The following is a 15,919-nucleotide window of genomic DNA, read 5'->3' as shown; positions in this document are numbered from 1 at the left end:
TGTTGCTTTTGTACCAATAGGCAGTTTGCTGTGAAGATCATATACACTGTTGTCCCAATGGCTACACATGTGAGGTTCAGAAAGGCTTATGTAAGATGAAGGATTCTTTCATTCCCATGGTCCTGAAGTTGACAAGCAGTATGGAAAAAATGAAGGTAAGATCTGTGATAGTATAAAATGCACGTGATGGAGCAGGTGCTGCAGAAATAAGACCGGCAGCTGGAGCTGTTGCCCTTTACATCAAGTTACAGGAACATTTGTGCAATTTTCCTGTTAATAAGAGATCATTTGAAAGGACATCATCAAATCGCACTATCCTCCACAGTGAGGAATCTTGCATTTGACGTTTAGTCAGATCTGTCCTTTTTGATCTGGCAGCTGTGTACCATTGAAAAGCTTTTGCCTACTACAGTCTTAGTTCAAGACACACTATCTTAAACTAAAAAACAGACAGATCAAAACTTCTAAATTTTTGTCATAAACCAAGTACCCCTCACCATTTGACCATCATTCATGAAGTCTGAAGCATGTTACTTGGATGCAGCACCAATCTTACAATCCTATCACATCACTCCCACATCCTGCTTGCTTCTACCTGTATAACATGACTGACTCTGACCCTACCTTACTGCCATTGTAATTGAAATCATTACCCCTAATCTTGTCACCTACAGCTTGAATCTATATGGCACATGCTTCACAGTAATGCTATGATGCAAAACTTTCCACTAGGCCATAGGAGATATTGGGACAGGTGATGAAAAATGATCAGATGATTTAAAGAACTGTCATAAAGTAAGAGAGTAATTGGAGAGGTTTTCATAGGATTTAGAAATGCTGCAAACAGTTGGCTAATTATGTCTGCAACAACTTTCCATGTGAGCAATTCACAATGCCATTGTCCCACCTTCTCCCTATAACCATGCACATTCTTTCTTTTCCAATGACAATCTAATTCCCTTTTGAACTCCAACTGAACCTACTTCCCCATAGACTCTGAGTGCTTTTCAGACCTTTATCAGGAGGGAATTCCTGTATTTAGGGTCTCTGTAACATGATGCAGTCACCAATGGTTGTGTAATTAAATTGGGGACGCTGAAGGGGATGTTCACACTGAGAACAGGATTCGAATGTCAGAGACCTGTTAGGCTGGTGGAGGCAACTGGCTGGGTAATCTCATTCTGAGATACAAAATTAGGTAGAGTCATTATGGCTTCATGAAGGGAAGTGATGACTGACAAATTTATTAGAATTCTTTGGAGACTTAACAGCAGGATAGATAAAAAGAAGCCAGTCAATATAATATATTTAGATTTCCAAAATGCATTTGAGGTAATGACTCATCTTATTAAGTAAAAGTTACTTAATAGGATGACTACATGGTATTGAGAGTTGTAGATTTTCATGGATAGAGGATTGACTAATTAACAGAAGATAGTGTTGGGTTAAAACAGGCAATTTCAGGATAGCAAGCTGTATCTAGTGGAGTGTTTAGGGAGGTTAGTGTTGGGGCCACAATTATTTACAACTATATTGATGACATGGGTGAGGGAAATGAGTGTGCTATTACCAAGTTTCGGATCACTCAAAATTGTGGGAAAGCAAATGGTGAGGATGTCTCGAGGAATCAACAGAAAAATATTGGCAAATTAAGTGAGTGGGCAAAAACCTGACAGTGTAATGTGGGAAAGTGTGAGGATAAGTGTACAGCCGAAATAGAACTGAATTTCAGAGGTGAGGCGTGTGACTGCCCTTGATAATAGTATCATAGAGTCTTACAACACTAAAACTGACCTATTGGTCCAATCAAGCAGAACATAATCCCCAAGCTAAACTAGTCCCACCCTCTTGCGCTTAGCCTATACCCTTCCAAACATTCCTTATTCTGGTCCTTATCTAAATGTCTTTTAAATGTTGTAACAGTACCTGCATTCACCACTTCTTCTGGAAGTTTATTCCACACATGAACCATTCTGTGTTTAAAATCAAATAATTGCCCCATATCATTTTTTTTTAATCGTTCTCCTCTTACCTTAAAAATATGCCCCAGTCTTGAAATTCCCCACGTTAGGGTGAAGACATCTGCAATTCACTGTAACTGTACTCCTCATGATTTTATAAACATCTATAAGGTCACCCCTCAATCACGTCCGCTCCAGTGAAAAAAGTCCCAATCTGTCCAGGCTGTCTTCATAATTCAAACCCTCCATTCCTGGCAACATCCTGGTAGATCTTTTTTGAGCCCTCTGTAACTTGATATTCTTCCTATAATGGAAGGACCAGAACTGAACACACTACTCCAAAATAGGCCTCATCAATGTACTGTACAACCTTAAAATGATGTCCCAACCCTTTTACTCGAAGGTCTGAGCAATGAAGGCAAGCGTGCTAAACACTTTCTTAACCACTTTGTCTACCCAAGACACACATTTCAAAGAATTATGTACTTGACCCCTAAGTGTCTCTATTCTACAAAACTAACCGAGACCCACTTTTTAATTGTATAAATCCTGTCCTTGTTCGAATTACCAAAATACAATACCTTGCATTTATCCAAATTAAACTCAATCTACTTTTCTTCAGCCCATTGACCCAAGTGAACAAGATCTCTTTGTAACTTTAGATAACCTCCTTCGTTGTCTACTGTACCACCAATTTTGGTGTCGTCTGCAAACTTACGAATCATGCTTCCATATTCTCATCTAAATCACTTATATAAATGAGAAACAAAAGTGGAGCCAGTACTAATCCTTGTGGAACACAACAGGTCACATGCCTGCAGTCCAAAAAGCAACCTTCCATCATCACACTCTGTCTGCTGCCATTAAGCCAATCTTGTACCCAATTGGCAAGCTCACCCTGAATTCCATGTGATCTAACTTTATTAATTAATCTAACATGCAGGACCTTGTCAAAGGTTTGCTAAAATCCAAGTAAATAATATCTACTGTTCTGCCCTCATCAATCATCTTGATTACTTCCTCAAAAAACTCAATCAAGTTTGAGACACTATTTGTCTTGCACACAACCATATTGAAGCCGAATTTAACTGTGAAGCCTTGGCAGAACTAGAGTCAATGGGAATTGGGTGGGAATCAAGGAAGAGAAAACTGCTGGTTAGAGTTACACCCAAGGTAAGGTGACTGAGTTTACTGGAGTCAGTCATCCAGTTTCAGGCCATCTCTGTGGGATTTCGTCACGACAGTGTGCTAGGTCCAACCATCTTCAACTTGTATTTTAATCACCTTCCCACTTCAGAACATTAGAGTCGCATAAGGGCCAGGAAATGACCATCCCTGAGAAGAGAGAATCTAACCATGGCCCTATCAACATTCTGGGGGGGGGTTACCTGTGTTCAGAAAATGAACTGAACTCGCCATATAAATACTATGGATACAAGAGCATGTCACAGGCCTGGAATTCAACTGTAAAATATATTCATTGGCTTTCAAGAACTGAAGGTAAATGTTAAATAATCAGCAAATGATAACAATTACCAAGAGACTTCACTATTGATTTACTGTATCTAAACAGGAAACCTTACTTACAGCTTCGGGAGAGGTAAGCACTGAAAGAATACTTAAGGTGCAACTCTGCCAACAATGATTTGAAATACAAATGTTGACATAATTGTAGGTCAGAAAGTTTTAAATTAGATTTGTATCCCAAAATCAATTTTAATAGGAGAAAATTTGGGGCTATGATTAATTTATTGCATGTTTATTTGCCCAATCAGACAGTTTGCTGCAAAGACCACATACAAAGACCAGATTGTTGTCCTAAGGGCTTCAAATGCAATCCTGATACTGGAGATTGCTATAAGATGGGCATCTCTATTCCCTGGATGACCAAGACTCCAGCTATTGTGCAGGGTACAATGAGGGATGTCAAGTGTGATGAAACCAAGAGCTGTGCTGACAATCAAACATGCTGCAAGGGCCCTTCAGGAGGTTGGGCATGCTGTCCCATTCCACAGGTTGGTTTTAATAACAAAAATCATGACCTGAACACTAGAAAATATATCATTGATAATATGTAGAATCTTTGTTTGAGGTAGATATTCAAAGCAGTGAATGAAGTTCCGTTCTTTTAATAAGGCTATCAGCACTTTCTTTTCCAGCTGGGAGGCAAATTGTGTGTAAACTGGAATGAGAGTGGAATTATGAATGTATATTTAGTAGCCTTCCTCAGAAAATCGTATTACTGAGAAATGGATTTTCAGGAAGAAAAATTGAAATACAGACGATAATGGATTAACAATATCTAGTTTGCTCCCCACATTGATCTGATACTTAAGTTTTATTTCATCACAACATTCACTGCATTTCAAGTCTGCCTCTTCACAGTTTCAGATTATTCTTGATTCATCATGTGCGTTGAATATTTTGGGTGATTGCTATTTTTTTCGGTAGTATTGTGTACATTGGTGAAGGAGTGAACCTCCAGATGGTTTTGTGGGGGTGAGAGAGACTCACGTATGGTATGTTGCCTCCCAGGTGCAAGGGTACGTGATGTATCTGATCGTGTTTTCCGGGTCCTTAAGGGGAAGGGGGAGCAGCCCGAAGTCGTGGTCCACATTGGCACCAACGACAAAGGTAGGAGGAGGGCTGAGGATGTTAGGCAGGCTTTCAGGGAGCTAGGTTGGAAGCTCAGAGTTAGAATGAACAGAGTTGTTGTCTCTGGTTTGTTACCCGTGCCACGTGATAGAGAGTCGAGGAATTGGGAGAGAGAACAGTTAAATGCGTGGCTACTGGGATGGTGCAGGAGGGAGGGATTCCGGTATCTGGATAACTGGAGTTCTTTCTGGGGAAGGTGAGATCTCTATAAACAGGATGGTCTACACCTGAACCTGAGGGGCACCAGTATCCTTGGGGGAAGGTTTGCTCTGGGGGAGGGGGGGGGGGGTTAAACTAACTCTGCAGGGGCTTGGGAACCTAGACTGTAGCTTTAGGGTGCAGGACGTGGAGTGTAGGAAGGTTAGGAACGTGGCATCAATCTCAAAGGAGGGTGACTGTAAACAGGAAAATGGCTTGAAGTGTGTATACTTCAATGCAAGAAGTATACAAAATAAGGTAGGTGAACTTGCAGTGTGGGTTGTACCTGGGATTTCGCTGTTGTGGCTATTACGGAGACATGAGTAGAACAGGGACAGGATTGGCTATTGCAGGTTCCAGGGTTTAAATGTTTTAGTAGCATCAGAGGTGAGGGTAAAAGAGGGGGAGCTGTGGCATTGCTTGTCAAAGATAGTATTACAGCGGTGGAAAGGATGATGGATGAAGACTCGCTATCTGAGGTAGTTTGGGCTGAGGTTAGGAATAGGAAAGGTGAGGTCACCCTGTTAGGAGTTTTCTACAGGCCTCCTAATAGTCCAAGAGGCTTAGAAGAAAGGATTGCGAGGATGATTCAGGAGAAGAGTGAAAGTAATAGGGTGGTTGTTATGGGGGACTTTAACTTTCCTGATATTGACTAGGAAAGCGATAGCTTGAGTTCGTTAGATGGGTCGGTGTTTATCCAATGTGTGCAGGAGGGTGCCTGACACAATATGTAGGCAGGCCAACAAGAGGTGAGGCCATACTGGATTTGGTTCTGGGTAACGAAGCAGGCCAGGTGGTAGAATTGGAGGGAGGTGAGCACTTTGGGGACAGTGACCACAATTCAGTGACTTTTACTCTAGTGATGGAGAGGGAGAAGTGTGCACTGCAGGGCAAGAGTTATAGCTGGGGGCAGGGAAATTATGATGCGGTGAGGCACGACTAAGGATGCGTGGCTTCGAAATGTAGGCTTCAAGGCAAGAGCGCAATTGATATGTGGAGCTTGTTCAAGGAGCAACTATTGAGTGTCCTTGATAAGTATGTACCTGTCAGGCAGGGAGGAAAGGGTCGTGTGAGGCAGCTGTGGTTTAATAAGGAATTGTAATCCCTTGTTAAGGGGAAGAGGGCGGCCTATGTAAAGATGAGGTGTGAAGGTTCAATTGGGGCGATTGAGAGTTATAAGGTAGCCAGGAAGGATCTGAAGAGAGAGCTAAGAGCAGCATGGAGGGGACATGAAAAGTCCTTGGTTGATAGGATTAGGAAAAACCCAAAGGCTTTCAATAGGTATGTCAGGAATAAATGAATGACTAGGGTAGGAATAGGAGACAGTGAGGACTGCAGATGCTGGAGATCAGAGTTGAAAATGTGTTGCTGGAAAAGCACAGCAGGTCAGGCAACATCCAAGGAACAGGAGAATCGACGTTTCGGGCATCAGCCCTTCTTCCTGTTCCTTGGATACTGCCTGACCTGCTGCACTTTTCCAGCAACACATTTTCAACTAGGGTAGGAATAGGTCCAGTCAAGGATAGTAGTGGGGAGTTGCGTGTGGAGGCTGAAGAGATTGGGGAGACACTGAATGAATACTTTTTGTCAGTATTCACTCAGGAACAGGACATTGTTGCCGATGTGAATACTGAGTCACAATTAATTAGAATGGACGGCTTTGAGGTATGTAGGGAAGAGGTGTTGGAAATTCTGGAAATGGGTGAAAATAGATAAGTCCCCTGGGCCTGATGGCATTTATCCTAGGATTCTCTGGGAAGCAAGGGAGGAGATTGCAGAGCCATTGGCCTTGATTTTTATGTCCTTGTTGTCTACAGGAATAGTGCCAGAAGACTGGAGGATAGCAAATGTGGTTCCCTTGTTCAAGAAGGGGAGTAGGGACAACCCTAGTAACTATAGGCCGGTGAGCCTCACTTCTGTTGTGGGCAAAGTCTTAGAGAGAATTGTAAGGGATAGGATTTATGAACATCTGGATAGGAATAATGTGATCAAGGATAGTCAGCATGGTTTTGTGAAGGGCAGGTCGTGCCTCACAAACCTTATTGAATTCTTTGAGAAGGTGACTAAGGAGGTGGACGAAGGTAAAGCAGTAGATGTGGTGTATATGGATTTTAGTAAGGCATTTGATAAAGTTCCCCATGGTAGGCTACTGCAAAAACTACGGAGGTATGGCATTGAGGGTGAGTTGGAGGTTTGGATTAGGAATTGGCTGGCTGGAAGAAGACAGAGGGTAGTAGTTGATGGTAAAGGTTCACCTTGGAGTGCAGTTACTAGCGGTGTTCTGCAAGGATCTGTTTTGGGACCATTGCTGTTTGTCATTTTTATAAATGACCTGGAGGAAGGGCTAGAAGGTTGGGTGAGCAAGTTTGCGGTCGATACGAAAGTCGGTGGAGATGTTGACAGTGAGGAAGGATGTGGCAGGTTACAGCGGGATATAGATAAGCTGCAGAGCTGGGCAGAAAAGTGGCAAATGGAGTTCAATGTGGGTAAGTGTGAGGTGATTCACTTTGGTATGAGTAACAAAAAGATGGGGTACTGGGCTAATGGTCGGATACTTGGTACTGTGGATGAGCAGAAGGATCTTGGTATCCATGTACACCGAATTCTGAAAGTTGCCACCCAGGTAAATAGTGAGGTGAAGAAGGCATATGACGTACTGGCTTTTATTGGTAGAGGAATTGAGTTCCAGAGTCCTGAGGTCATGTTGCAGTTGTATAAGACTCTGGTGCGGCCGCATCTGGAGTATTGTGTGCAGTTTTGGTCGCCATACTATAGGAAGGATGTAGAGGCACTGGAACGGGTGCAGAGGAGGTTTACCAGGATGTTGCCTGGTATGGTAGGAAGATCGTATGAGGAAAGGCTGAGGCACTTGGGGCTGTTTTCATTGGAGAAAAGAAGGTTTAGGGGTGACCTGATAGAGGTGTACAAGATGATTAGGGGTTTAGATAGGGTTGACCATGAGAACCTTTTTCCACGTATGGAGTCAGCTATTACGAAGGGGCATAGCTTTAAATTAAGGGGTGGTAGGTATAGGACAGATGTTAGGGGTAGATTCTTTACTCAGTGAGTCGTGCGTTCATGGAATGCCCTGCCAGTAGCAGTGGTGGACTCTCCCTCTTTATGGGCATTTAAACGGGCATTGGATAGGCATATGGAGGATAGTTGGGCTAGTATAGGTTAGGAGGGCTTGGATCAGCGCAACATCGAGGGCCAAAGGGCCTGTACTGTGCTGTATCTTTCTATGTTCTATGGTATTCTGAACTGCAGTTGGATTTGTGTTACACACTGGATAGAGTTTAACTGTTGCAGACACATGCATGCACAGTCCACCCTGCAGGCTTCAAAAGTGCGGGGGAATCTCAGAAGGATTAAGATGGATGTTGAATTTTTTGTTTGAACATGCATCTTAATTTTATATTGTTATTTTGTACTAATAGGCAGTTTGCTGTGAAGATCATATACACTGTTGTCCCAGTGGCTACACATGTGATGTTCAGAAAGAAACGTGTGAGATGAAGGATTCTTCCATTCCCATGGTCCTAAAGCTTACAAACAGTATGGAAAAAATGAAGGACGAGATCTGTGATGATGGTACAAAATGCCCATCAGGGAGCAGTTGCTGCAAAAATAATGCTGGCGGCTGGAGCTGTTGCCCTTTACCTCAGGTGAGTGGAACATTATGTAAATTCCCTGTTTATAAGGGCTCGTTTGAAAGAACTTCATCAAACTGCACTATCCTCCACAGCGAAAAAGTCTTACATTTGACATTTACTCCGATCTGTCCTGTTCAATCTGGCAGCTGAGTACCATAAAAAAATTTTCAACTGCTACAATAGGTGTTTGTGTTTAAATCCTAGTTTAGATCTGGAAGATGAATTCTTGAACGGTCCCATTTAATTTTGAACTGGATCCTCCAGATAAGCTGCCTGGCTCGCTGTTCAAGACACACATCAGTATTTTCTCTAACTAAAAACGAGAAGATCAAAACTTCTAAATTTTCGTCATAAACCGAGTACCCCTTACTATTTGACTATCATTCCACATTCATGAAGGATGATGCATGCCACTTTGATACAGACCTGATCTCCAAATTATACCACATCGTTCCCACATCCTGCTTGCTTCTACCTGTGCAATATGACTGAGTCTGACCCTACCTTACTGTCATTGTAATTGAAACCATTACCCCTAATCTTGTGACCTCAGCAATTGATTTCCCTGTCACCTACAACTTGAATTTATATGGCACCTTGAATAAAACATCTCAAGATGCTTCATGGGACTGCTATGATGCAAAACCTTCCACCAGGCCGTAAGAGATATTGGAACAGGTGATGAAAAATGATCAGATGATTTAAAGAACTGTCATAAAGGAAGTGGGTAAATTGGAGAGGTTTTCATAGGATTTGGAAATGCTGTAGACAGTTGGGCAATTATGCCTGCACCAACTTTCCATGTGAGCAATTCACAATGCCATTGTCCCAAATTGGGGATGCTCAAGGGGATGTTCACTCTGAGAACAAGGTGAGAATGTTAGAGAATGTTTGACCTGTTAGTCTGGTGGGAAGAGGTGGTGGCAACTGGCTGGGTAATCTCAATCTCTGAGAAAAAGCTGTCCATGAATATCTCTCACTTCTTGAATATCAGGGTAGATGAGACAGGGAAGGATTTGCAGCATACTGACTCCGGTTACTGAATAACCTTTCAACTTGTCCAACATTTAATTACATGAATGCAGTGTTGCTTACCTAACATTCCATCTTTGCTGACTCCATCCCTGAAATGTTAATTTAAAATATTCATTCTTGTATTTCATATTGGCTTCAATGAATTTACAGCACCCCCAGCCTCTGTTTCCCTACACCCACCAAACCTCTATACTGACTTAGTTCACCGAATCCCTGTAGTGTGGAAACAGGCCACTTGGCTCAACAAGTTCACACTGATCCTCTGAAGAGCATACTATCCAGATCCACTCCCCTACTACTCTACACTTCCCCTGACCAATGTGCCAAGCCTACACATCCCTGAACACTGAGCAATTTAGCATGGCCAATCCACCTAACCTGTACATCTTTGGACTGTAGGAGGAAACTGGAGCACTCTGAGGAAACTTAGGCAGACACGGGGAGAATGTGCAAACTTCACACAGACAGTAACCTGAGGCTGGAATTGAACTTGTGTCCCTCGCGCTGTGAGGCAGCAGTGGAGTTTTGGGATAGCAAGCTGTATCTAGATTTCTTGCTCCTTTCTTCCTTCCCGCTGTTGGTAGCAGTCTCTAGCTTCTTCTCTCCTTGCCTGCAGAATTCCCATTCATTCTTCCATCTTCAGCATAGAGTCATTGCGTCATAGAGATGCACAGCATGGAAACAGACCCCTCAGTCCAACCCGTGCATGCCGGCCAGATATCCCAACCCAATCTAGTCCCACCTGCCAGCACCTGGCCCATATCCCTCCAAACCCTTCCTATTCATTTACTCATCCAAATGCCTTTTAAATGTTGTAATTGTACCAGCCTCCACCACTTCCTCTGGCAGCTCATTCCATACACGTACCACCCTCTGCGTGAAAAAGTTGCACCTTAGGTCCCTTTTATATCTTTCCCTTCTCACTCTAAACCTATGCCCTCTAGTTCTGGACTCCCTCACCCCAGGGAAAATACTTTGCCTATTTATCCTATCCATGCCTCTTATAATTTTGTAAACCTCTATAAGGTCACCTCTCAGCCTTCGACGCTCCAGGGAAAACAGCCCTAGCCTGTTCAGTCTCTCCCTATAACTCAAATCCTCCAACCCTAGCAACATCCTTGTAAATCTTTCCTGAACCCTTTCAAGTTTCACAACATCTTTCCGATAGGAAGGAGACCAGAATTGCATGCTATATTCCAACATGGCCTAACTAATGTCCTGTAAAGCCGCAACATGACGTCCCAACTCCTGTACTCAATACTCTGACCAGTAAAAGAAAGCATACCAAACGCTGCCTTCACTGTACTATTTATGTGTGACTCCATTTTCAAGGAGCTATGAACCTGCACTCCAAGGTCTCCTTTGTTCAGCAACACACTCTAGGACCTTAGCAATAAGTGTATAAGTCCTGCTAAGATTTACTTTCCCAAAATGCAGCACTTTACATTTATCTGAATTAAACTCCATCTGCCACTTTTCGGCCCATTGGCCCATCTGGTCAAGATCCTGTTGTAATCTGAGGTAACCTTCTTCACTGTCCACTACACCTCTGATTTTGGTGTCATCTGCAAACTTACTAACTATACCTCTTATGCTTGCATCTAAATCTCCAAAAGCAAATTGTGGGGGAAGCTTTCAATCACTCATGACATACATAATTAAGGGTTTAAATGAGTTGCTGGGGATGAAGTCACTGTGGATCACAGGTTCGTGCTGATTTTCTGCTGTTCTGTATCTCAGTATCAGGAACACTCACAATTTGATTCTGTTGCTATGCCTACAACAATCTGGTCCAAAGACGCTGCAGATGGAGCCGAAACAATGCATCTTGAGATTAAATTTTTAAAAATAATTAAATTTCATATATTTGTTGATAAAAGTCAGAAGTCTGACGACACCAAGTTATAGTCACCAGTTTTTCTGAAATCACAAGCTTTCAGAGTGTTGCCCCTTTGTCAGGTGAGATAAGTAGCTTAGTGTTAGTTTAAGGGGGAGGTGATGGAATGGTGACTAGTATTGTGACTGGACCAGTAATCTAGACATACCGGTAGTATTCTGGAGGATCTAGATTGGTTGGAATGTCTTTTTTAAATAGATAAAGAGGAAGAAAGATGCCAAAATGAGCATAGACCCCCTTGGGGAATGAGGCAAAGGATGTAATTATGGAGAACCAGGAAATGGCAGAATATTAGATTAATACTTTGCATCAGTCTTCATTGTAGAAAACGCTAACAGTATTCCGAAAGTATTAAATAGTCAAGGGGCTAAAGGAGAAATAAATACAATAGTTAGCACTATAGAAAATGTACTGAGGAAACTAATGTGGCCAAAGCTTGTTGAGTTCCCTGGACCTGTTGGGTTGCAGCCTTGGATATTAAAGTGCTTATGGACGCACAAGGTCATTATCCTCCAAAGGTCGAAAGGTTTTGGACCAGCACCAGAGGAGTAGAAATCTGTCAATGTAGCATGTTATGCAAAAGGAGGAGACAAACATCAAGTGACTATACACCAGTATGTTGAACACTAGCCTTTGGGATATTAGAAGGGATGTAATAATAGAGCATTTAGGAAGACAAAATCAAGCAAAGTCATTATAGCTTCATGAAGGGGAAATGATGCCTGAAAGATTAATTCAAATTCTTTGTTAACAAGAAGGATAGACAAAAGAGAGCCATTCAGTATATTATATTTCAATTTCCAAAATGTGTTGGGTAATGACATTTGGTCACTTAATACGATGAGTGCATGGTATTGGGAGTTGTGGATTTTCATGAACAGAGGATTGACTAATTAACAGAAGATAGTGTTGAGTTTAAAGAGACATTTTTGGGATAGCAAGCTGTGTCAAGTAGAGTGCCTCGGGTCAGTGTTGGAGCCACAATTATTTACAATATATATTGATGACGTGGCTGAGGGAAGTGAATGCACCATTACCAATCCTCAAAATGGAATTGAGGATTGTCAGATTGAATTTAGTTGTGGAGTAAACTCGATGTGCAGGATGGTCTGTTTATGTTCCTTCATCTTACCTGAATGGGGTGGACAAGTAATAAACAATGAAACAATTAAAAGTAGGAGGTTGCTTCACAAATAACACCATCCCTGATGATGGGAGTGCCCAGCACATCAATGGAAAAGGTAAAGCAGAAGCACTCACAGCCATCTTCAGCCAAAAATACAGCATGAATGATCCATTTTGGCCTTCTCCAGGGGTACCACTGTCACAGATGTCAGTCTTCAGTAATTTGATTCACTCCACGCAATATCAAGAGCCAGCTGGATTCACTGGATACTCGAAAGATGGTGGGTGCTAACTGCATTCTGGTAATAGTATTGAAGACGTGTGTGCCAAAACTTGTCACTCCTAGCCCACTAGTTCTAGTGCAGTTACAACACTGGCATCCACCCAACAATGTGACAATGACCCAGGTATATCGGTATATCCTGTATTGTAAAAACAGAACAAATCCAACCCAGTAAGTTAAACACCCGCCCCTCTTCCCCCCCCCGCGGCTCCCCCGCCATCAGTCTACCTTTAATCGTCATTAAAGTGATCTATTGTGTCATCAGCCGGGTGAACATGCAACACTTGCTTAGGAGTAATCTGCTCATTGATACTTGGGGTTCTGCCAGCTCCTGATTTCATTACACCCTTAGTTCAGAAGTGGGATAAGCATGACTGCACTTGATATTAGTGTCACATGAGGCCTGGAATCCTGCAGTGAATAACTCGTCTGATACCTCAAACACTGTAAACCACAAGGCAGAAGTCACCAATTGTGAGTGCAGCTCCAGCAATTCGCAAGAAGGTTGGTACCATTCAGGGCAAAGCAGCTCTGGACCATATCCACAGACATCTACTCTCTCCACACTGATGTAGCAGCAGTGCGTCGTATCATCAGTATACACGACAGAAATTCACCAAGGCTCCTGAGAAAGCATATTCCAAAGCCACGATAGCTGCCATGTAGAAGGTCAAGGGCAGCAAGTACAGATGTACTTCCACTGGCAAGTTACCCACCAAGCCACAGACTTTGAAATATATGACTCTTCCTTCAGTGTTGCTGGGTCAAAATAATGGAACGCCTCTTCCTCTGATTCTCCTGAGATTAATTGGAATTGATTTGCTTTATCCACGTGGCAGCCTCCTTATTGATCTTATTTTGTGTGCTGTTTAATTATAAGCCAGCTTATAACCAATCCTCTGTCTTTACCTATATCTTGTGTATTTTCTCTCACTTACGTTGACTTATTCCTTCACTTACCCACTTCTCCAGTTGTGGGTCTCTGACCTTATGACAGACATAGAAATTCTCACTTCTTTTGCTGAGCTTACTGTAGAAAATTTGTGAAAGTGAATTGTAGTTTATCTAAATGAAGGTTGGTCAGGATAGGGAAGCTGAGCTAAAGGTTAAACGGTGCACTTAATCTCATGCTAAATGATGGGGCAGTTCCAAGAGTGGTGGAGCTGAGGTCAGAGGTGAACAGGTCTTTTTCAAGGTGCAGAAAGATGGCTTTGGCTTTTGTTTTTTTTTGTGTTAACCATTTGAAATGATGGGATTAATGGCAAGGAGTAGAGAAATAGAGCTGGATGTCATCAAAATAAAAATTCATTGGCTTCATGCATCTAAATAATTGCAGGCAATATTGCACACATAAGCCAAGCATGTGGAACCCTCTGGTAGATCAGAAGCTAAAGTGAATGTACAGTTGAAGGAACCAACCAAAGTGACAAAGATAAAGTCACCATAGTCTTACCAGAGCATAGGGCTACACTCTCATTGGAGAGTGGTTTAACCTGAGAGTTACCATGCCTCAGGCAAGAGGAGAGGTTGAGAAGGAGAGTCCTGCATGGTAACTTCAGCCAGTGTGGGAATTGAACCAACCTTTTTGGTATCATTCCACATTGCAAACTGGTCATCTAGCCACTGGGCTAACTAATACTGCCCTATCCAAAAAAAAAGTGATACGATGTTTATGTCAAAACAGGGTGGATCCAGTCGTAAAAGAGTAACACCAGGGTTAAACTGTTGAAGTGAACTCATCAAGGAATGGTTGGTGTTAATGGTAGCAGAAAAGTCAAGAAGGGACGGTGAGGTTTGATGGCAGTTGTGCAAAGTGTCATTATTGATTTTTATCAGGGCTTTAGTGCTGTGCAGCAAAACCTGTAAAGCTCGAGTGGTGAGTTGCAAAGTAGGAAAAAGTAAAGTCCCAAAAGAAACAATGTATTTAAGAAATTCAGGACTAAAAGTAAAGTTGGATAAGCAACAATAGCTTGTGATGATGAAAAAGTTAAGAGTAAGTTTTGTTTAACAGGAATTTTATTCTTTCAGAGAACTTCAGATTTTTTGGCTTTATTTCCACTACCATAGAAAAGGTGTGGACGTTGTAATATTAAAATCTGAAGGGCTTTGGTGAATAGGGAAAGATTGAGTCATGTTTATGGATTTAATGCTTGAGAACTGTAAGAGATGTTTGCTCTTGAATGGAAATCTTCATGATATCAGGAATTCCCAAAGTGCTTCACAACCAATTAATTACTTTGAAAAAACATCAGAATTTGAGGAGCTCATTTACGCAGTCGCCTGTTCTGCCATTCACTTGAGTTCATGGCTACGTTTGACTTTCATAAACCTGTCTTTGCCCTCTCCTCCTTCATATGTTATCATTAATAAAGATCTTTCAATCTCTGGTCTGAAAATTAACAATTGATTAACAAAAGTAACAGTTGTGCTTTGCAGAAGTGTTCCAACACGATTGTATTTCCTAATTTTCTGGTGCATTTATGGAATGAGTTGCCAGAGGAAGTGGTGGAGGCTGATACAGTTACAACATATAAAAGGCATATGGAGGGGTTTATGAATAGGAAGGGATTAGAGGGATATGGGCCAAGTGCTGGCAAATGAGACGAGATTAGGTTAAGACATCTGGGTGGCATAGACCAGTTGGACTGAAGGGTCTGTTTCCATGCTGTCTATCTCTATGACACTCCTGACTATCCCTCTACTTGGATTCATAGCCTATGGACATAGTTTCTCCTTGTCTATCTATCCTATCAATTCCAAATAATAATACCTTTAAAATTTTGATCAAATCATACTCGAACCTTTAAAATTCCAGAGAAGATAAGGCTGAAGTACTTGCAACAATCTTCAGCCAGAAAGACTGATTCATGTTGTCTTCCTGTGGAAGTCTTCAAGCACTCATGTAAGTTATCTGCCAATTTGACTCCCTCCACAAGATATCAAAAAAATGGCTAAAGGCACTGGATTAGGCAAAGTTATGGGCCCTATTAGTGCTCCAGAACTAATATTGAACGCTGGTGCTTCAGAACCTACCATACGGTGGACAAGTATTCTAGTACAGCTACAAAACTGGCATCTACCTGATATTCTGACACATTGTCCAGGCATATCC

At 42.0% G+C, this 15,919-nt stretch overlaps 1 protein-coding gene across 5 annotated transcripts in view; it reads left to right on the top strand.

Moving 5' to 3' along the window:
* Positions 1-15,919, top strand: part of LOC140465886 (progranulin-like) — a 106,521-nt gene that overhangs the window by 73,652 nt on the left and 16,950 nt on the right. For all 5 annotated transcript variants that reach the window (XM_072561783.1, XM_072561782.1, XM_072561784.1 and 2 more), the window contains exons 10-12: positions 21-155; positions 3,737-3,976; positions 8,252-8,479. In XM_072561783.1, coding sequence (XP_072417884.1) covers positions 21-155; positions 3,737-3,976; positions 8,252-8,479 — 603 coding nt within the window. The remainder of the gene's footprint in view (positions 1-20; positions 156-3,736; positions 3,977-8,251; positions 8,480-15,919) is intronic.

This window comes from Chiloscyllium punctatum, chromosome 42, assembly GCF_047496795.1.
Source record: "Chiloscyllium punctatum isolate Juve2018m chromosome 42, sChiPun1.3, whole genome shotgun sequence".
Taxonomy (NCBI): domain Eukaryota; kingdom Metazoa; phylum Chordata; class Chondrichthyes; order Orectolobiformes; family Hemiscylliidae; genus Chiloscyllium; species Chiloscyllium punctatum.
The sequence above is the reverse complement of the archived record's forward strand: the minus strand, read 5'-3'. Positions and strand labels throughout refer to the sequence as shown.